We start from the raw sequence: 23099 nt of genomic DNA on the forward strand, positions 1-23099 counted from the left end.
GTCATGGAACTGGGGGAAGCGCAGCAGAAAGACAAGGAAATGACCCAATACAGGATTGCCATATCAGGACTGCAGCTCCAGGACATCCCAGTCGGCACAGGTAACACCACCTTCCCGTGTCACATGGCCACCAGTCAGGTCAGACCCATCGACCCGGCGTCTAGGAGACGACAGGTTTTCAACTCCATCCACAGACTGGCTCACCCATCTATCGAGACCACAGTCCAGCTGGTGGCTAGCAAATATGTGTGGCATGGATTGCAGAAACAGGTCAGCGGGTGGTCGAAGGCGTGCACACAGTACCAAACAACTAAGGTACAGCAGCACACCAAGACCTACCTCAGCACTTCAAGCCCGTAGAATGAAGGTTCGACCACATCCACATGGACATAGTAGGATCCTTGCCAATATCCTAGGGTTTCCGCTATCTGTTCACGATTGTCGACCGCTTCACCAGGTGGCCAGAAGCAGTCCCACTGGCAGACACACACACAATCTCGTGCGGCGGGGCCTCATCTCGTCCTGGGTGGCATGATTAGGATTACCGTCCCACATGACATCCGACAGAGGGGTCCAGTTCACCTCCAGTCTGTGGTCCAACCTCACCAGCCTGTGGGGTGCACAGCTGCATCACAGCTTAACCACCCACAGTCCAATGCGTTGGTAGAGCATTTCCAAAGGCACCTCAAAATCGCGCTTATGACCAGACTCCAAGGACCGAACTGGGTAGACGAACCACCATGGCCACGGCACCCAATGAGGACCTCAACACCTCTTCGGCTGAACTCATTTATGGAGCTCCACTAGTAGTCCTGGGAGAATTCATACCATTCCCAGGTGGACAGCAGGATGACTCTGCAATGTTCTTTACCAGGCTAAATAAAGGAAAGAGTTGGCAACCTGGCCCCAATTCCATCTTCCAGGCAATTAAAAACCAATATTGAACCCCACTGAGTTCATGATAAAGAAGCATCTCAGACTAACTCACATATCCCACATCTAGAACCTGGATTTCTATTGGAGTTGAGATATGGGCACATTGTCAGAATAGAAAAATTATCTAAAAAAAAGCCAAGAAACAAAAAAATTGACAAAGCATTATAACAGAAAAAAATCAAAGATTGATTCAACCAAGACGTGAAATAGATTTAAATTAACATTTTTTTTAAAAAGAGGATGTTTGTAACATTCTAAATACTGTAATATTACAAATATTCATAAATGACTTAGTTACCAACTGCTGAATGCTATCCATGGCCCGGTTGTACTTCTCACATAGCTTTTGCATACTCTCAAAGCTGAAAGAAAAACATTAAAAATCAAAATTAACGAAATGATAATTCACTGCTGTTATCAATGAAGGTTTCCATACTATCGTTTCTACAACTTTACCAAATACTAATCTTTAATCTATAATGAAGTAAACCTGCAACTTCTACCTCTAGCTTAGCTTTACAGAAAAACACATTGCTTAAAAACCCTGATTCTATCTTTTTGAAATTTAAGGATCTTTAAGGGGCTACAATATCAAGTCAAAATTAGCAGCTGATGAACAAAGGGCATTAAGGACAATTGTCAGATCCCAATCATCTTTAAAGGTTTTCAAAGCTAGATTCAGGTTCGTGAAAGTAAAACAGTAGTAAGTAAAACACGAAAATCTGTAGACACCGTGGTTAAAGTAAAAACACACAATGCTGGAGACCTGCTGAGTTTCCCCAGCATTGTGTTTTCCCTCCAGCTTGTGAAATATGCTTATCAAAGTTAGTAAGAAAAATATTCACCTACTTCAAAGTCCAGAAAGATTCTTTGGCTTTCTTTACTCAACTCTAAGCTATTCCGAAATCAAAAAGTTCAAACCCCCTTCACCCCCTCCCCCCCCTTACTTTCAGCTTTTATTAATTCTTTGGACTCCCTGTTTCTATTTTCAGGGGCTACCAACAAGGACATACACTCTATGTCCTCGTATTCCAGGACTGGTTTTATAGCCAACCACTAGTGTTGGTGCTATAGTTTACCCATGGATCCAGTCTGAAATATGTATTATGAAAGGTTAAAAATAGCTGGAGACCAAAGGGTTAATGGTATCCACATGAGAAATAATGGGCAACCACTTTTAAATGATTAGCCAAGAATACAACTATTCTGTTTTACATGTACACATTTCGGTTTTAAAAATTCTACAGGTATCCTTTGGATTGAGGCCTTCAATCTCTGAGTAAATAGTAAAGATACAACTACATTAAATATCAAACCAACAGCTTAATCTTGGAGAAAACAGACAAAACTTTCAATATTTAGACAATATACACAATTTTTTTTTAATGTAGGCATACAGCAGGATAAAGGCCCTTCTAGCCCACACTGCCCAAATTCCACATTTAACCTACAAACCCTGCACATTCAAGGGTGAGAGGAAATGGAGCACCCAGAAGTAACCCACAAAACATGGGGAGAATGTACAAATTCCTTCCATCAGAGCTAGATTTGAACCTGGGTCACAGGCACTGTAATAACCACTAACCCATGCTGCCCTGATGTTTTGCGTTTTTGGAGAATCCATCAGTCAGCTGAAGAAATAAAACTCACCACAATTTCCCTGACAAGTCAAATTTACAAAGCTAAAGAGGGGGACATATAAGCAATCTAAAGCAGGAAAAATTAAAAGTATTGATAACACTAGAATAATATAAAATGACCAAACTATACAAAAGACTGAATACTGACATGATAACAGAGCATTGCGTTCCTGAACTAAATATCCAGTAAATGGGAAATTCAATACAGGAATTGATTATTTTATCTGAAACCCTTGGGGACCAGACATTTTTCGAAGTTCAGATTTTTTCGGATAACAGAATAATAGTAAAGGTGGCAAGTTAAGTAATTGCGCTGATTTCAGATTCACACAAAACAATGACATACTCCAACTAGAAGAGTCTCTGGAAGGGGTGGGAAGGGGCAGCGGTGCTGGACGGGGAGGGGAAACGGCCTCAGGCCATCTATGACCAATTGAGCATCCATATATGGTGAATTTGAGGCGCTGCTCTCTGTTTTTATCACTGGCACCTATTAAGTAAGGATTTCCTAGGGTCCACTAATCACCGACACGAGATATTCAAGCGTGAGCTGAGCGTGGGTTGAGTCAGGTCATGTTTGGCCCAAAATGCAAAAATGTTCGGTTTTCAGTTTATGAAATTTCGAATAACAGAATTTGTATCTGTACCATAATTTGGATGCTGACCATGAACCTCTCTGACTGTTGAAAAGACCCTTTACTTAAATGAAATGGTGGCATAGTTGAATCAAAAACAGAGTTCTGGATCACTGACCCCGAGTTACAATGACGCCCAAGAAATATTAATTCAAGTAATTAAATAAATCTGGAATGACGTCTCAGCAACTGCAATCATGATACTTTAGCAATCATAAACATCTGGATTACCTTCAGACAAGGAAATCCTAATAAGCAACTCGAGAATCAATGCAGTAAAACATTAAACCTCCTCAGTTCAGTGCCAATTAGTGAGGGAAAATAAATGGCAACATTTTCAACAACATTCATATTCCCTTTATAAATATATATTTAAAATATACAGCCACCAGTATTAGAGCCTCTTGTGCTCGTTGTGCCTGCTTGCAGTTATTGTTTTTGTATTATACTGTGTGGAAGACAGGCAGCCACTGGTATCGAAGTCCAACCTGGGTCTGATGTGAATGTCTATATAACTACTTAGTAGTAGAGTAATTAAAAATTGTTTGGCGTCTTCCCCTGTTTGTCTCCCGTGTTCAATAAAGTTGCCTTTCGATTGTAACACTTGTGTCCAAATTAGTTTCTGTGAACCCACAAAACCCGACACTCTTCCCAACACAACAAATGACCCTGCTTACCCCCACCTTGTCAAAATCAATAAAGGAGAGGTAATAAATACAACAACATTCCAAACACAACATAGCCCATTTCCACATCCTTTTTATTTGTTATGTTATTACCATTCTGAATGCTCAAGACGTAATATTTATTTCATACTATTCTTCTTTGGCTTGGCTTTGCGGATGAAGATTTATGGAGGGGTATGTCCACGTCTGCTACAGGCTCGTTGGTGACTGACAAGTCCGATCAGGACAGGCAGGCACGGTTGCAGCGGTTGTAAGGGAAAATTGGTTGGTTGGGGTTGGGTGTTGGGTTTTTCCTCCTTTGTCTTTTGTCAGTGAGGTGGGCTCTGCGGTCTTCTTCAAAGGAGGTTGCTGCCCGCCGAACTGTGAGGCGCCAAGATGCATAGTTGGAGGCGATATCAGCCCACTGGCAGTGGTCAATGTGGCAGGCACCAAGAGATTTCTTTAAGCAGTCCTTGTACCTCTTCTTTGGTGCACCTTTGTCTCGGTGGCCAGTGGAGAGCTTGCCATATAACACGATCTTGGGAAGGCGATGGTCCTCCGAGACGTGACCCACCCAGCGCAGTTGGGTCTTCAGCAGCATGGATTCGATGCTTGCAGACTCTGCCAGCTCAAGTACTTCATACTATAAACCCTCAAATAATCATTTCATATCAGACAACCCTTACACAAACTTTATCAATCACTGCATAAACAGAAGAAAGAATGTGATACAAGTCAAATCTCAGATATGATTATTCCAATATTTATGGCTTGCAGTTTTCACTCCTTAGAATAAACAAGGTAGCCCTTTGAAAATAAAAAAAAAAACTCCACATGTTGGAAATACAAAATTAAAACAGAAAATTCAACAGATCAGGCCATGTCTTTGGACAGAAAAATAAAATTAACTTTTCAGATTTGTCCTATTTTACTAAATGATGACATTTAAAATTTGTACAACTATAAATTGGCAGCACATAAACTAGATATAGTATTTCGAAATAATATACATTCCTCAGCACAACTCAATCAAATTGTTGCTGCATTGAATTGAAAATTATCAGAAGAAATCAGTAACATCCTTACCATTTGGTATCATAGTCCACTAGCACGTAGTTCTCCATGGCAAGCTTAAGATCAGGGACCTCTTCACAAACCCATCTAAAATCAAGTACATGACAGCTGTTCAATAATGTGAATTTGTCTTGAAACCCCTTCCTATCATCTCCATTTTTAATGGCTTTCAATTGTATAGGAACCACTCAAATTAGGAAAACCAAGCTGATCTCGATAAGTGCCTTCACAACCAGCCAAGAGAAGCAGAGAAACAAAAATCAATACAAAATTCTAAGTAACACAGATGATGAAGGAATATCCAGACATAGCAGTCTTTTGACCTCCTCTGCCACCTCTCCACTACTCTCCCTTTGTACAAGACTCCACATGTCTTTATTTTTCTTACAATTACAGACACTTGCCATTCATTCTCTTCCCAATCCTACAGAATTTTAAAAATTTATACATACAGCACAGTATTAGGCCATTTCGGCCCACAAGTCCATGGTGCCCAATTTACCCCCACCCCCCCCCATACACTTCAAACGTGGGAGAAAACCAAAGCCCCACGCAGACACGGGGAGAACATACAAACACCTTAAAGACACCGTGGGATTCGAATCCTAGTCCCAATCACTGGCATTGCACTAACTGGTAAACCAAATGTGTCGCCCCACCTGGTATTCCTAGTAATTAGCTTAAGACTCTCTCCTATGCTAATGCTCTATATGTGCACTATGTGAAATATTATCAGCTTAATGTTAACATTAAGAGTCAACCTCACTCCTCTCTCTGACAAAAAATTTAAAATCAGTGTTCTATTTGAAATGAACAATGTGAGATTGCCATTTGGACCTTATCATTAAAATACCATAACTAATCTTTTACCTCAGCATCAATTACAAACTCCATTTCCTTCAATTTGCTTCATCTCCAAATATCTATCTCCGTCCTGAACATACAAATATCCTCTGCCCTGAATGCAGTGAGCTACCATCCCTATTTTCAATCTTCATGTCCTGGGGCTATGTCAACCCTGCATCCAACCTGTGTGATTAAAACAATGCAAGAGTCAAAAGAAGATGGGTTTGAGAGATCATCTTCTGCGCATTAGAGGGCCATTCAAGCATCTGATAACAGGAGGAAAGAAGCTGCCCCACAAGAAAAAGAGGTGAAAAGAGTATAACAGGCTTGGACATCAGCTTCCCTGAGACAACGGCTAGTAAAGACAGAGTTTGTTTGATGGACTGAGAAGCATTCACAGCAGTTTCTTGTTGTCTTGAGCAGAGCATTTCTTATACCAAGCTAGGATGTCTATAAAGGATACTTTAAAGTTGGTTAAAGATAGCAGGGACATGCCCATTTTTCTTTGCGTACCAAGTAGAGGCTGCAGAGTTAATGTGTTTACACCACAACAAATTGGTAACGTTGAAGTGTAAAAACACATGGCTCTCTTCCATCATCATGTCGGCACCATAGATGGAAGCTATAGTCAAGATAAGCCAACTACAAATAGCAAATGTCAACAAGCATGAGATAGTTACCCAACTCGAATGAAAATTTCAATTTAAAAATTCTACCAACCTGAAGATTGAACTGCGATTAAGTTCACCTAATTCTCTCGAGCATAATTAGATTTTAGAACAATTCATGACCTTTTACATTACAAGTGACGATATCCAAGAAAAACAAAGATGTTGTAGGAAAGCCTATGAATTTAATTTTAATTCTTACCGGATGGTTTCAATAATTTCATGAGCAGCGTCGTGATGCTTGTCCTGCAAAAACAAAAAGTAAAATCCATGAAGAGCAAAACAGCCTGCTGTACATCTCATTAACACCATTAGATCAGGACTTAAAATACAGAGATATAAATATTTCAAATATTTTAAATCTCAACTGCGTACCACTCAAATACACAGGGGTGCCATTAAGTAACCACAATTTGCACATCAACATTACTGATCCAAAATGTATACTGGACACAAGGACATATCATCCAGTGAGATCATAACTGATTTATATCTACTTCACTTTGCTGAATCTTCATTTCTCAACAGTCCTGCCAAACAGTAGCACGGTTTACAACATCTTTACTAAGGATGGTGGGGTGAATGGATTGTGAAAAGCACAGCAAGAAACAGTTTTGAAATTTTGCACTATATGAGAAAGAGGAGCTTCTCACGATGACTGGCCCAGCTCTAATTGTTATTATTATTCTCCATTAATTAGAATTCATTGCAAGAACAGATTCTACGCATTCACTCAACTAAATACTAAAATCATTAAATAGCTGATTAACTCATCCCTCGCCTATTTAATATCCTTTTTACACAGCCAACATTCTGAGACATTTGCAGTTTTTTTTATGCTACACCTGCAGTGTAAAAAGCACTAACACAGAAATGGGGGGGGTCATTCCAGTCCCAGCTTTTTTCTGGCAGCAGAGTTAGTAACAGCTCCAGAACCCCATTTCAGGACCAACTCAGCTCTGGATGTGTATGTGTACTGTATTTTTTTAAAAAGCCTATTTACAGACAAAACAAGGTCATCAGGAACATCTTTTTAATATTAATTCCGCTGTCCCACTCTCTCCCAGCACCCTGCAATTATACAGCAAAGGTAAAAGGCAGAGTCGATCTGGCTCACAGCAAGTGAATACCTGACCAGCAGGCACTTGGGGTATAACCCATCTCAGATGTCTATGCAGGCTCCCATAAATGCAGGTCTGAAATGTGCTGTAGATGAAATGGCTGGAGAGGAAATGAGCTGGTGATGAAGTAGTGATGCATCCTCTACTAGACTCACCATTTCGTGAGGTGGGTGATGCACTGATGCGTTGCTGGGAGGAGAATGAGAGATGATTTAATTCATAAGTACATAATTCTTGGTTTTGACAGGATAGATGGCTGTTGGTCTTTCAAAATAGGGCTTGAATAAGTTAAAACCTTGTGTTTTTAACTCTTAGTTAATTTTGTGCCTGCCTCTTTAGAGAACTATTGTTTGTAGTGTTACCATACTGACTATGATGTAATATGTCATAATATCCACCCAGACTAACAGCTTGCTCACTCAACCAGTTGTGAAGGAAGGGTGAGCACGAGAAATTTTTCTTTGTATTTTGTATCTCTTTAAAGTTTGAGTATCTCTATATATCTTTTATATCTTCATTATACAAGTAAATACTTTGTTATTCATCTTTATTAAAGTCTTAATGAGAACCTATCCAAAATGTTTGTCTGTTCTATCAACAAATTAAAACTACATAAAGCAACAACCACAGAGTTTGTTGAATTAAGGAGATCGAAATTTTGGATATCTCAGCTCATGCTTTTGAAGAGTATACTTTGAAATTAGGATATATTAAAATAAGGAAAGTGTCATCTATAAAGGGTACTGAATCTGGAATACTACAGAAGGATGTGAATGCTCAGTTACTGAATGTATTCAAGACAGTCACTGACAGACCTTCAGATATTAAGGGAGAGGAGATTAGTGACTCTCTAATAAAAGACCAGCCCCCACACTGATTCCACCGTGCTGCTCTCAGCTGTCCCCAGGTGTCTCTAGTCACCTTGTGCTGTGAGCAAGCTGATCTGTAGGTTTGTACTCAGTTTAAACAGTCTGAGGCCCACTGCCCCACTACCAGCCCCCAGTGGTGATTAGTAAGGGATTACTTAAGGTGGTATGTGAGTGGAAAGAAAAAAATTTGAAAACTAGTTTCAATTATACCTAATTGACTTATTATGTGCAGTTTCACAACTCCAAAGGAAATGGGGACAATGACAATTTTCTCAAGCAAGATATTTCAGTAACAATTGGGTCTAGAGCAGTGGTTCTCAACCTTCTTTTCCCCCCCATTCCCCCTCACATACCATCATCTTAAGTAATACCTATGCATTAAGTGCTCTATGAGTGGCAATAAAATGTTTGAAATCCACTGTTAAAGATCAATATTTGCAGTAGATTTTCCACACTCTTTTATACATTGTGCATGTGTATGTTTTATTCCCGCTATGGTTTTTCTACGCTCTTCTATTAATTTGTGTTAAGACTCATCTCTCTCAAACCTGACAATTTCTCAACACAACAATGACCAGTGTGGGGACAGACACCAGCCCCCAACAATAGATAGCTGTGATAGTGAGCCACGCAGCAATGGTAAATCACTGTCAGTGTTGACCACTATTATGACCCTAATTTCAATTTCACATACAAGACCGGAGGAATATTTATGAGCCTTTTTTGGGGGAAAAAAATTGGTCTAACCTTACACCAAATACAGTATGTTATATGTGACACGAGATGCTGAGGCTGTTGTTTTACACGTCCCACCTATTTTGCTCCCAGAATGCCGGCTTGCTGTGTAAATAGACCCGGCATTATGCCGCTTTGTTCAGTTCAGTGTAAACGACCAAAGCCGGCTTAATGCCGGATCTTCCTTTCAGCAATATCGTGGGATTTAATGTAAAATAAAATACAAGATAAAAGATAGTGTAACCCAAATTTATGCATCTTGGCATTGTAACAATAGGTTGCTGAATCATGTCCTTACACATTGACCCCTACCACCATTCTGGAGATTATCTTCAGCCATGAAGTTACACACAGAAAAATCTGGGCCCCCAACCTAATACTATTTTGTATGCCCTTCATGTCAAATATAATGTGCAAACTTGGATACATAATTTCATCATCATTTTATGATGCCTTAATCTTTGAAGCCCCTTAAATAACTGATAGTATGTTCATTCTGCACAGAAAAGACTTTGCATTATTGCTCAATGACCTTTAATCAGAAGTGGTAAAAGTGAGAAATTTAAAGCTCATTTTAAGTTGTAGAAAAGGGAAAGGGTTGGAGACAGCTGAGGGAACATCTATGAAAGAGTGGACACCAAGACAATCCAGATTATTTTGGTGTATCTGATGGTCCTTTTACACAGAGATCCCATTAAATTGGCATCTCAAGAAGGCAGATGTCTTTTACACAGGAGCTGATGCGAAACGCATGAAAATGAACCCCCCCCCCCCCCCATTCTAGTTTCACTGCATTCACACAGCATTCATAACTGCTCTGTCTGAGACATTCAGGGAATCATCAAAAAAAAACACTGGGGCCGTGAGATGCAGAACACAGCTGCTATTGGAAATATTAAATAAAAGAATATTTAGATGCAATTAACAAGTGCAATTTGGTGCTTCTCCACAGACAAATTATCAGAGGTGGAAGGGGACAGTGGTTAGACTGGGCAAACAGACACAGAAGACAATAAGCCTCGTTTCACCAATCTACCAGCAGCAATGCACAGTCCTTGCAGAGATAATGTCTTCAATGAGAGCACCTTCCATATCACCAGATTCACAGTGTGCAGAAACTGACTCTGCAACCCCAAGACCACACTGACCATCAAGCAACCTGTTACACCAATCCTATTTTTAGTTTCCACACATTCCCATCAACTCTCTCCAGATTCTACACACTTGTACACTAAAGCTTCAAAACCAATGAACCCATATAGATTTAGGATGTGGGTGGAAACTAGAACACTCAGAAGAAAACCACGTGATCACAGGGAAAACGTGCAAATTTCGCAAAGATAACAAAGGCAATGATCGAACACAGGTTGCTGGAGCTATGAAGCAACAGCTCTATAGCTGTAACACTGGTTGTCCCAAAATCCTACCACAACAGCTATGGCACCTCAATGTGGCACTATCAATACCAGTTAAAACACAACTTTTACAGGATCAGCAACTGGCTTTGCCATGCAATTTCCTGAAATATCCATTAGATTTCACTAATTACAGCAACAGTGTCAAGAGTCTAGAAGCCAAATGAGAAGGGGAGAATGAACAATTACTATCAAGGTACCTTGAAGATGGTCTCAAGCCCAAAATATTGATTATGTATCTTTATCTTTGCTACATAAAGTGTACTGTTTGATTAGCTGAGCTTCCCCAGCATTTTATTAGCCTGTATTCCTTCTCCTGCCACTTACTCTCTCCTCTCCTACCCAACCCCCCCCCCCTATTTTTATTTAGGCACCTGCCTGCTTACTGCTTATACATCGATGAACGGCATAGGCCTGAAATGTTGCTTACCTTTTACTTTCTATTGATGCTGCATGACCTGCTGTGTTTCTACGGGTCTTGTGCATTGCACAACATTTGAACCAGACCTCAGTTAACATATAATTTTAGCTCGAACTTTTCCAACTATTTCAGATAATTTTTTTCCTTCTCAAGATTTTATTAATACAGTTCAAAAAGTGCATACCATCCTTAATTCATACAGTGCCACACATCTTAAATGCAAATCTAGCAACTGCTACTGTAAGTAAACTTTGATTTCTGAGGTCACTTGAGGTTACCACCCCTTAAACAGTGATAGAACTTTAAACTTTGCATGGTTAGAAATAAAATTCTTTAGAGATTACTGAACCAACGCACTGAAACAAATTTTAAAATTTTTAATAAAGTACCTAATGAAACACCATACAAAGAATAAAACTCAGATTACTTGCATACCATGGCAAAGATAGCCAAGTAAGGAGTTAATTTGTATTTCTCATTGAGGGATTTTTTTTCCATTGCAACTCACCAACTCTGCAATCTTTCCCATTCTAAGTGTAATTAAAATATAGACAAAAGCAAAACAAACAGAAAATCAAAATTTTCCAACAATATTTTTGTGAGCAGAGTACTGAGGAATATTAAAGGACTAGGCTCCAGTTGATAAAATGGGGAACAGTTGCCAAAGGTTTGCAAGGACATGGTAGCAATGGATTCTGATGACACCATGGTTAAGTGGAGAAAAAAAAACACACTAATACTGGAGAAACTCAGCAGGTAGCAATAAGTACAAGTTGGACTGTCCTTCAGGATTAAAAGTGACTTGCATTTACTTCTCTGGCCAATGTGGGAACCAAATACTTTTTTCTCATGTTAAGCCACTGGAGAATTCTTCAAAAAATTTAAAGATGTTCCTTAGTAATATAAATCTCAGAAAACATTGAGGAAAACTTGCTTGAAGATGCTTTGTTACACAAATTAGTCATATACCACCACAGTTTTGCACAAGTAGAAAGAATATTTATCTGAATATTTGTCCATCTATGGCAGCAATATTTAGTTAATTCCCTAAACACAAGTATGAAGAAATATGCAACAAGCAATACAAGTAATCAAAAGATAGGGTCATACATCTACATACTTGTAGAAATACACAATACCAAATATCAATACATATCAATAACTGTTTTCGCAAGAAAAAAGTTCAAGCAGTCTTGATTTAATGGTCTCACATAAACATATCCAAGCACTAAGTTCTCCATTCAATCCACAAAACTTTCTTCCATTCTACATCCTGCTCCTCCAACAAATTACAGAAGAACCTACATCTTTTTCTCATCTGCACCAATTTCTCCTTCATGATCATAAGGGCAACTATAAAGACAAGTTTTGCTCGTCTTCCTTTCTCACTGTAAAGGGGACCAGGCAACAATAATGACAACTCTTCAAAAGGCAATTTTGTGTAATATTACATGTTCTGCATATTACATGACAATAAAGGAATTAAGTTTTTTCAAATGCAAGTTACTATAGATAATTCTCCAACATCAATTTAGGAATGTTAAGATACTTTCCACTTTTCCAATAAAGACATCACAAAAATTAGATAAATATAGTTAATTAATACTGCAGAGCAATAAAATTTCTAACTAAAATTAAATTTCACTGGTAACCTCGGAGGTCTCACTGTTTTTTCCTGATAAGCGTGCTTGTGGCTATATTTATATTACTCCATCACACAAGAGAACTTACAAAAACTTGTAAATGCAATTCATATATTGGGCACACATTGGAATATTCTAAAAAGCTGACAATCATTTAACCTCATATTCTAAAACAATCACAAGCATGGAGCTTTAGCTCAAAGGTTTAGGTAGGAGATAAAAGATATGGAAATGAAACACAAAAGGAACACACCGTTTTTTTGTATCTCTTCCCAGCTCCAATTTAACTGCTTCGATCCTCAAAATAGGCTTCACAATCATTGCTTTGAGTTTACAACGCTTAAAATTAATTACTCGAATAAGCAAGCCTAATTAACTCCTGATGAAAACTTGCCAAGTTTTGATCTCCTTTTCATATTTTTCCAAAAAAAGTATTGAAATGTAATTAATAAGGTACAATAGAGCAAATTGTATATGGAACAGAGAATGTAACAACATGTACAAAATAGAAGCATGGTAAACCAATAAATCTCTTGTGTTGTATCTTTCCACTAGGTCATGGTTGGTCTTTCATCTCTGCACCACCTTTCTCTGATCCCTCGATACCCTAATATCCATAGTCTGTCTTAAACCTATCCTGTGACTGACATAGGCCTCTTGGCTAGAGTGTTCTAAAGGGTTAGTATCATTCTCTGAAGCAATTTCTCATCATTTTAGAATTTCTGGGGGAACTCAGCAAGTCAAGCAGCATTCTTGGGTAGAAATGGTCAGTCAAACATTCAGGTTTCAACACAGACTGACCATTTCTACACATAGAAGCTGTCTGAGCTACTGAATTCCGCCATCAATTCTTTCTTTGCTCAAGATTTGGCATCTGCAGTCTGTTTCCTCATTATCTTTGGCCTGAATAGCCAACCCCATGTTTAAACTATGACCCCCCACATTTCCAGGAGCCCAAGGAGCCCCAGTATTATACCACCAGCAACATGGTTCAAATCCAGCAGTCTTTAAAGACTTTATATGTTCTCCTTGTGCCCGCATGGGTTTCTTCTCATGTTCCAAAGATGTATGGGTTACTAAGTTGATTGGGCATATTATTGCAATTGGGCTGAAAAGCCTGTTATTACACTGTATCTCTAAAATAAATTAAAATTAAATATTATCCATGCATCAGTCCTGTGAAGATCCATTACCAAAACAAAATGGATCAACCAGATCACCTTTCCTTCTCAACTCCAGATTTTCTTCCACTTTTTATGCAAGACCCATCTATGTCAGCTTGAGAGAAAATGATTTTGCCCATTAATTCCTCAGTAAATTCTACCACTCTGCTACACACTTGGGGGTAATTTACAATGGACATCACCTGCTCCCTTCCGTATGACTCATCTTCCACCACTGACCCCTTTTTTTCTAGCATTTCTCAATTTTTCTAATCACAAGAGATAGGAGCAGAAATAGGCTTTCAGCCCATCAAGGTTTCCCCCACCATGAGCTGATCCATTTTTCCATTTAGCCCCACCACCCGGCCTTCTCCCCATAATCTTTGATGCCATGGCTAATCAAGAACTTGTCAATCTCTCATTAAATATACCCAACGACTTGGCCACCACAACCACATGTGGCAACAAATTCCACTCACCACCCCCTGGCTAAAGAAATTCCTCTGTACATCTGTACTAAGTGGGCACCCTTCAATCCTGAAGTGGTGCTCTCTTGTCCTGGATTCTCCCACCATGGGAAACAACTTTTCTACATCTACTCCATCCATGCCTTTCAACGTTTGAAATGTTTTAATGGGATACCCCTCATTCTCCTAAATTTCGATGAGTATAGGCTGAGCTGTCAAACACTCCTGATGGGATAATCCTTCTCATTCCTGGAATGATCTTTGTGAACCTCCTCTGAACCCTCTCCAAAGTCAGCACATCCATTCTTAAATGAGGTCCCTGAAAATGCTCACAAAATTCCAATGATATCTCATCAGCACCTTATAAAACTACTGCCTCTGTTCATGATACTTACCAGTTCCTTGTTCACCAATCCCACATGGGCTCAGGTCCTACTCCTTCTCCCCTGTACTATTTACAATAGTTTCCTTTCTCCACATCCTAGTCTCAATAAAAGGTTTTTTCCCCCAAAAGGTCAACAATTCTTTTTCACCCACTGATGTTGAGTGACATACTGAGTTCCGCTAACCCACAAACATGGGAGCAAAGTAAATCACTGAGGGTGGAAAGGGGTGGGGGGGGGAGATGGCATGGGGGGAACTTGCATGGAAACTCCACACAGCCAGCATCCTAGATCATTGGAGTCACGATCCAAACCATTTCTACCACTACATGTAAAGTCTGTTTAACCTTAGTCTTGGGACAATCCTTCCCTGTAACCCCAGTAGCATTAATCTTGTGAACCTTTGTTGCACTACATCTATTCTAAGTACATCCTTCTTCAGACTGACACCACGAGTACACAGTCTCATCAGGGCACAATTTGTTCTAAAATCCTTAAACATTACAAGTCAGTGACCTCAATTAAACAGAATCAATTGTCATGTCGCGAAATTAGTTGTTTTGCGGTGGCATTACAGTGTAAGCCACGGTACAAGATATATTTTAACAAGTCCAAGTACATTGCTCATCAGGAATCTGATGGTAGAGTGGAAGAAGCTGTCCTTGCGCCGCTGAGTGCTTGTACCTTTTTCCCCGGTAGCAGAGGGAAGAGGGCATGGCATTTATACTGATATCCTGCAATAACTTAGAAAGGGACTCCATTGCTTGTAAATTTGGTATAAATTATTTCCCAAAATGTGCAGGCAAATTCGGACAAACAAAAAAAAATACCAAGAGTTGCCACAATTTATTGACGACTGTGACTCCTCGCTGAATCAGCTCACGCAAGAACAGAATTTCTAAAATGTATAAAGGTCCAATCATTATGCGGCACTTTTTGGTCGCAAGATTTTCAATACTGTAATTCTCAACCTCTGCGGGGAAAACCCTCGTCTTTTCCTTTAACCTATCGAACATGGTATGGGTTCTGAGCCATCAGCTGTTTGATGCCGTCAGCCAGAGCCAGTCTCCCCTCCCACTGCCTGGAGAACGTCAGCACGGAGCCGGGTAGTATCAAACCATAACAACGCATGGCCATCACCGCCGTGGGTGTAAGTCTCCACGACGCCCCTGTCTGGCATGGTTTTCTTGTCCAAAATGGGACAGGCGCGGTTGAGGGGAAGGGGAAGAATATAAACAGGTCGCTTCCAGAAGGCATATGGTCTAAAAGTTTAGTTGGAGAAAAAAAAGCTGTCGCTCGTGAATTCCAGTCATTCCGAAGTCAAAACAAACAGCAAAGAGACACAGTTTCCACACTAATATGGTGTTGAACTCAAAACGGTGGGGTTTTTTTTAGGGGGGGGAAGGGAGGAATAAAATCAGCACGTGCTAAACTCGTAAAATGAAAGTCGAAGATTTCCTTCCAGGAACAGCAAAATCACCACGTTTTGTTTTTACTGTGTCGGGTTGAGCCTCCCGGTCGGAAACAGGTCAGCATTAAAAAAAAAACGCAACAGCGCGATGCTGGAGAGACTCAGTCGGTCAAACTTCATCAGCAAGTATAGAGATGCACCAACGTCTCGGGCTCGAACCCTTCATCAAGGTGCGGGGCAGCATGTACCCACCCCCACCCCCCTCCTCCTCCTCCTCCTCCTACCCCAGGGTCACACCTCGATGAAACCCTCCATCCCAGGGTCAAACCTCGATGAACCCCCCCCCCCTCAGGGTCACACCACGATGAAACCCTCCAACCCAGGGTCATACCTCGATGAAACCCCCCTCCCCAAGGTAACACCTCTAAACACCCCCCTCCACAGGGTCACACCACGATGAAACCCCCCCCCCTCAGGGTCACACCACGATGAAACACCCCCTCCCCAAAGTAACACGATGAAACCTCCTCCCCTCCCCAGGGTCACACCACGATGAAACCCTCCACCCCAGGGTCATACCTCGATGAAACCCCCCCTCCCCAAGGTAACACCTCGGAAACCCCCCCCCCCCTCCACAGGGTCACACCACGATGAAACCCTCCACCCCAGGGTCATACCTCGATGAACCCCCCCTCCCCAAGGTAACACCTCGAAACCCCCCCCCTCCCCAGGGTCACACCACGATGAAACCCTCCACCCCAGGGTCATACCTCGATGAAACCCCCCGCCCCCCACCCCAGGGTCACACCTCGAGCCCGAGATGTGGGTGATGCCCCTCTATCTTTGCCATTTCAAGTCCCCTGTTTGCGGAGTTTCTCCAGCCTTTAGGCTTTTTTTCTCCGCTCCGGGGGTCCCGTTCCCTGGGCCGAGAGGGGAGGGTGGCAGCAAATTAATGAGCGAACACAATGGGAACTGTCTGAAATAGTGACGCCTTCGACAAACAGCCGCCAACATCCAGCTTATTCCAGTCCGACGCCCATCAGGCGAGTGAACCGACCCGGGCTGAGACAAAGAGTCCGGGCGCCGGCTCAGGACCCTCTTTCCCCCCCCCCGCAAACTCCATCAGGCTCTGGGGAGGGAGAAACCGTGGCCGGGCGACTGGGCCCGAAGCCGCGCTGCCCAGCCGTCTCCTCCCCGCCCGAGCCGCTCGCGAGGCCTCCTCGAGCCCCTCCACTTACATAGACCGGTAAGGGCCAGGGATACACGGCAGCTTCCGCACCCACTGGGCTCTTAAGACGCAGTTCGTGCTTCTCCCCCATTTTCTTCCTGGTACTATCATGCTATGTCTTGACGGATTGAGGAGGTCTTGGACACCAAAAAAAAACGCGGGGCGGGACGAAATGCAAGAGCGAGGGGGTGGAGGGGGAAGGGGGCGTTGATTTCTTTTAGAGTGAGTCCAAAAAAAAGTTCAGACGTAATTTGTCATCGTCTCCCCTTCGTGACTCCCTCTCACCAGAGCCCGAACCGCAGCCATCTTGGGCCGGCATGAACTGAGCGACCCAGAGCGCTCGACCGCAGGCTGAACCAACTGTCAGAGATATGGGGGGGGGGGGGGGGAGAACCATCGCTGCCCGGGGGCGGCGCTGTCCGACTGTTTCGCCATGTTGACGATGACATTGACGCTTCGTTTGGGTGGCATTAAATCTGTTTTCTGCTCGGAGGGGGAGGGGAGGCGCCGCCGCATGGAGGATTGTACCAAAGCTCAGAAGGAGGGGGGGGGGAGGGGTCCTTTGACAGCCAACCGCGGGGATGATATTCTAATGAGGCCGCGCGGGCGCTTCTTTTGGAGCGCGTGACGCGGTTCGGGACCCGGCGGAGCAGAGCCGAGGCCGGCGTCGTTCGTGATTGACATGCTGATCCGGCCAGAAACGAGGCACGGGGTTGCAGGGAGAGGAGGCTCCGCAGGGACTGTTGAGACCATTCGGGTCCAAATTAGGAACCGTCAGGGGTGGGGTGGGAGTGGGAGTGGGGGAGGGGTAGAGGGTGGGGGTGGGGTGGAGAGGGGGTGGGGTGGGGTGGAGAGGGAGTGGGGAAGGGGGGGTGGGGGTGGAGTGGGAGTGGGTGGGGGTGGAGTGGGAGTGGGTGGGGGTGGAGTGGGAGTGGGTGGGGGAGGGGGTGGAGTGGGAGTGGGTGGGGGAGGGGGTGGAGTGGGAGTGGGTGGGGGAGGGGGTGGAATGGGGTGGGGCTGGGGGTAGTGGGGCGGGGGGGAGTGGGGTGGGGGGGAGTGGGGTGGGGGGGAGGGGGTGAGGGGGTGGAGTGGGGGAAGTGGAGGGGGTGGAGTGGGGGAAGTGGAGGGGGTGGAGTGGGGGAAGTGGAGGGGGTGGAGTGGGGGAAGTGGAGGGGGTGGAGTGGGGAGGGAGTGGAGGGAGGTGGAGTGGGGGAAGTGGAGTGGGGGAAGTGGAGGGGGTGGAGTGGGGGAGGTGGAGGGGGTGGAGTGGGGGTGGTGGAGTGGGGGAGGTGGAGGGGGTGGAGTGGGGGAGGGGGAGTGGGGGTGGAGTGGGGCTGTCTCAGAGGTCACCCAATGACCTTTAGAGTGGCACAGTAAGGGACTATTGGAGCCATACAAGGATGTTATTGCGGGAGGCTATATATATAGAGAGAGAGAAATTGAGTGAATCAAGTTGGTCGAGGCAGCTTTGAGTCAAGTCACCTGGTAAAGATTTGCCAGGATGCTCTTACATGAATACAAGTTGAAATAGGTGTTAAAATATTAAGACATATTCACTGAAAGTTCACGGTCCACTATCCACATCGGTTCTGGGAATTCAAGAGCCTGATGGCATTGGGGTGGGAGTTGGGTGGGTGGTGGGGGGGGAATACTGTTTCGCCCATCTGGACATTAGGGCCCGAGTGCTACCGTACCTCTTGCTAGGCGGCAGAAGGGAGAAAAGTTTACCCGAGGGGCGTGTGAAGTCCTGCGCAGTGTCCGTTGCTTTCCGCCCACGTGGGGTGCTGCAGATGGGCGTCTTGGTAGGAAGAGAGCCCGCCCCCAAAAAAAGATACTTTTCCGCTGACCGCTATCCTCTGCAGGGCCTTGCGGTCCGAGGTGGTACAGCTTCCAAACCAGGCGGTGATGCGGTTGCATAAGATGCTCTCAATGCATCTTCTGTTGAATGTAGCGCGGATGGAGGGTGGGAGGTGAACTTTCCTCGGCCTTCACAGGAAGTGGAGGCGCTGCTGGGCTTTCTTGGCTATGGAGCTGGTGTTAAGGGACCAGGTGAGATTCTCTGACAAGTGCACATCAAGGAACTTGGTAAAGTAAGATGATTTGTTAGGTTAGCTGGTTTGTGAAATGGTGTACATTTATGGTGAGCTTTAGTGTGCTCCTGGGGGCAAAAGGACTTGGTTGGCATTAAGAGCGTCATGGATCATGCTAAGACATTGTTAGAATGCAGCACGGAAACAGGCCCTTTGGCCAACCATACCCTCCTCAGTGCAGGACACGCGAACAGTATTGTTAAGTGCCCAGAGGACCCCAAAAGCCAGCAGCAATAGATATTCACCAAGACAAATGATTAGTTAAACAAAAGTTGCTTTTAATCATCTTTAAACATGAAAACAGAATCACACTTTAACATCACTATTGACTTAACTAACCTAACTTAACCCCCTTCTAATTCTAAGTGCACGTGTATGTAATGTGTGTGTAAATTCAGAAAAGTTCTTTGATTCACAGTCCAGTCTCACTTTCATTCCTTCAAGTTCACTGGTGTAAGGTAAAACATCATGAGATGGGAATGTGTAAGGAGTTACCCTGTACAGGGCTGTAACAAGATGTGAATGCATCCTTGTACTTACAAGATAAGAGAGACATTGATGGATTGAGAGGCAGGAAGCTAGCAGGGAAAGGATAGCAACAGGTTTAGTCATTGGACAAGTAATGATATGATGATGTTCTAAGCATGTATCCAAGGGTATAAAAAATCACCATTTTGCTGATAACGGCAGAATGCATTCTCCGACTAACATGGTTAGTCGCAAGTGTTACAATCCGGTAATAAAGAACAAAGAACCCTGATTTCGACTCAGCCTGGTGTTTGTCTCACTCATTCATGAACAAAGCAGACCTAACACTGGTTACAGGCAATTCTTATACTGTGCACAGAGTTTAACATTTATAAAGTTCACCAGGCTTTGGTGCTTGAAAGGTAAATGGTTACCACTCAGGAAGGGTTCTTGTTGGCTTTCAGAGAGAGATTTTAATCAGCCACTTCAGTGTCTTGCTGGTGAAACTTGCCACCTCAGAGTTCTCCAGATGATAACCTCTTTCTTTCAGGTCACCACAAAGTTCCTTCTTGTTTCTCTTATTTCAAGTGAAACATTAGATAGCCAGTCCTCTCCTCTTGCATGAACCACAAGGGCTTTAACCAGGCTGAACTAGAACTCACAATCCATCTTCCAAATGGGGCTTTCTACAAGCTTGCCAGCTTGTCCTGTTTCAGTCCCAGTAACACTGTAGAAGTGATCTGTGTGTGTGTGTGTGTGTGTGTGTGTCTTTCTCTCTCTCTGAGAGAAAGCCTGTTTGACTCTCTCTGCTTGCAAAATCACATGACCCTCTTAGAACAGAAAGTTCCCCTTCAGACTGTCTGCAGTTCCGACAAGCTCTTTCATCTGTTGCCTTTTTGTAAACATCAATCCATTAGTGAAGTCTCTTGGGCACTGACTGCAATGTACATTTTCTTAACATCAGTGATGAATACTCTCCTTTCCCATTTGCCATTCCCTGCTCGGATATGACGGCTCCCACAGTCATCAAGGCTCTCTACAGCAACTTCACTCTGATATCCACTGTGACAGGGGGCCTTCCTTTATGAGTGATGAGCTGTTCTAGTACCTATTAGCCAGGGGCATTGCCATGAGCAGGACTGCTAGTTAGAACCCCCAGGGTAAAGGACAAGTGGAGAGGGAGAATGCTACAGTATGGAAGGCTGTCCTCTGAGCCTTGTGGTCTAAGGGCCTCCCAGTCTCCCACTGGAAGGAGGTCCTTCCAGGTGCACTCCACTCTGTCAGGTCCCTGCTATGTATGGCCACACATGCCACAGCGCATGAACGTATATTTTCCTTTCCCTGGAAATCTGCGACAGGGACCACACTACCAGCATGGCTGATGTGCCCGTTCTAGTCCGGAAGTATGTGAGAAGCCCTAAGTCTGACTCACTGGTTGAAATGTTCCACCTCCTTCATGCCAGCTCCCAATATGGACACACTCCGACAGGGATTGTTTCTGTCAGGGACTTGGCTCCCTCTGGGGCCCTGGAGATCATTGCTGATCACCCCATTCCATTAAAAACACAATGCACCTAACACCAGTCTTTTGAGTAATTGATGGTGCATCAACAGGTTCGCAACAAAAGTGAAGCTTCAACCAAAGCCAAGGCAGAGGAACTTGTGCCAATTGGTAATGGATAATTCTGATACTCAGTAATGGACTTTAATATCTCTAAATCACCTGCCTTTTTAAGAGGGGGTTTCACCTCTACTTGGATCTGTCAAAAACGTCCTGGGACCATGAGAAATAGAGGAGTGCAGGACATTGCTTCCGAATAAGAGGAAACAATGATTTGGTTTATGTGAGCAACTTGCAATGTAACAATGCTATTATTACTGTCCAATTAAATGTCCAGAATGGAGAACAAAAACTGCAGATGACAAGCCTATATTAATGAATCTGCAACACCAGCCCTTGCTGCACTGAGAATGTAGGGGTAGGTTTTGACCTCTCTGGAGATGACAGAGTTAGCAAAGTTGCATTTCTGGGTCTGCCTTTGATATCAAGCAATAGACGGACTGATCTATAGTGTAAAATGGAAAATAGACATGTTCACATGGGCCACCTATTTCCTTCAAGTGTTCCATTATCAGCAGATCTGAACCAATATAGAGACAAAGGGATCCCATGGTCCTTCACGACACTGCTGCAGAACCTATAAAGCACACCAATGGAAATCTGGTCTCACCAGCTCCTGATGACGATACTATGTGAAGTTACCAGAGAGATCTCATCTTTGGATTGGACTTCTTGTATTTTGTCAACTCAACAGAATAATTTGCTGAATTTGTTCTGTGGTTGTATGGTCTGCATTAGCCTGGGAGTTAGTAATTGATGAACGCTTACATTCTTGTTATGTACTCATGATGATTGACACATGGGTCTGTGTGGCTTGGTAGGACAACAGCACTATCTACAAATTCGCTGATGATGGGTTGTATAAAAAGGGGTGATGAGTCAGCATACAGGAGGAAGGTTGAAAAGTTGGCTGAATGGTGCTTCAACAGCAACCTCGCATTCAATGTCACCAAAACCAAATCGTTGATTTCAGGAAGGGAAAATCCAATGAAAATACAATTGGGGCATCAGAAGTGGAGAAGATGAGCAAATTTAAGTTCTTGGGAGTCACCATCTCGGAGGATCTTTCCTGGACCCACACTAATGGTATTGTGATGAAAACACATCAATGCCTCTACTTCCTCAGGGGTTTGGTGTGACATCAGAAACTCGGAACATTCCTACAGATGGCCTGGTATGATGGGGACACCAATATCCCCAAAAAGTAGTGGACATAGCCCAGAGCATCACAAGCAAAACCCTTCCACCGTCGAGAACATCTATGGCACACATGTTAAACTCTGGCCCGCGGGCATGTAATTATATTTGGCCCGCAAGATCATATCAGAAATGTATTAGAGGTGGCCCGCTGGCCGCCGCGCCAGTATAGCGCATGCACAGTAACAGCTGTGTCCCAGGGTGAGAGAGAGAGAGAAAATTCCTGGTCCTTGAAAAGTAGTGGTGGGTGGTTTTATAGACACGCTGTTGTGTCCCCCCACCGCAGCGCGGCCTGGCCGGTGTCAGGGGGAGCCAAGGCCGCTTCCCAGCGCCCGCAACCCCAGTGGCACAGCGTTTCTTGGAACTGCAGATGGAGTCGGGACGCCGGAGGGAAGATTGGGGC

General features: G+C 43.4%; 1 protein-coding gene across 4 annotated transcripts in view; it reads right to left on the reverse strand.

Moving 5' to 3' along the window:
- Positions 1–17825, reverse strand: part of dot1l (DOT1-like histone H3K79 methyltransferase) — a 79946-nt gene extending 62121 nt beyond the window's left edge. For 2 of the 4 annotated variants that reach the window (XM_069928727.1, XM_069928725.1), the window contains exons 1-4: positions 17331–17825; positions 6667–6710; positions 4963–5037; positions 1235–1298 (exon numbers count right to left, since the gene is read on the reverse strand). In XM_069928727.1, coding sequence (XP_069784828.1) covers positions 1235–1298; positions 4963–5037; positions 6667–6710; positions 17331–17411 — 264 coding nt within the window. In that variant the 5' untranslated portion in view covers positions 17412–17825. The remainder of the gene's footprint in view (positions 1–1234; positions 1299–4962; positions 5038–6666; positions 6711–17330) is intronic. The other 2 variants (XM_069928728.1, XM_069928726.1) reach the window with 2 other exon arrangements.
- Positions 17826–23099: the final 5274 nt, after the last annotated feature.

Source organism: Narcine bancroftii, chromosome 3 (genome assembly GCF_036971445.1).
Source record: "Narcine bancroftii isolate sNarBan1 chromosome 3, sNarBan1.hap1, whole genome shotgun sequence".
Classification (NCBI taxonomy): Eukaryota; Metazoa; Chordata; class Chondrichthyes; order Torpediniformes; family Narcinidae; genus Narcine; species Narcine bancroftii.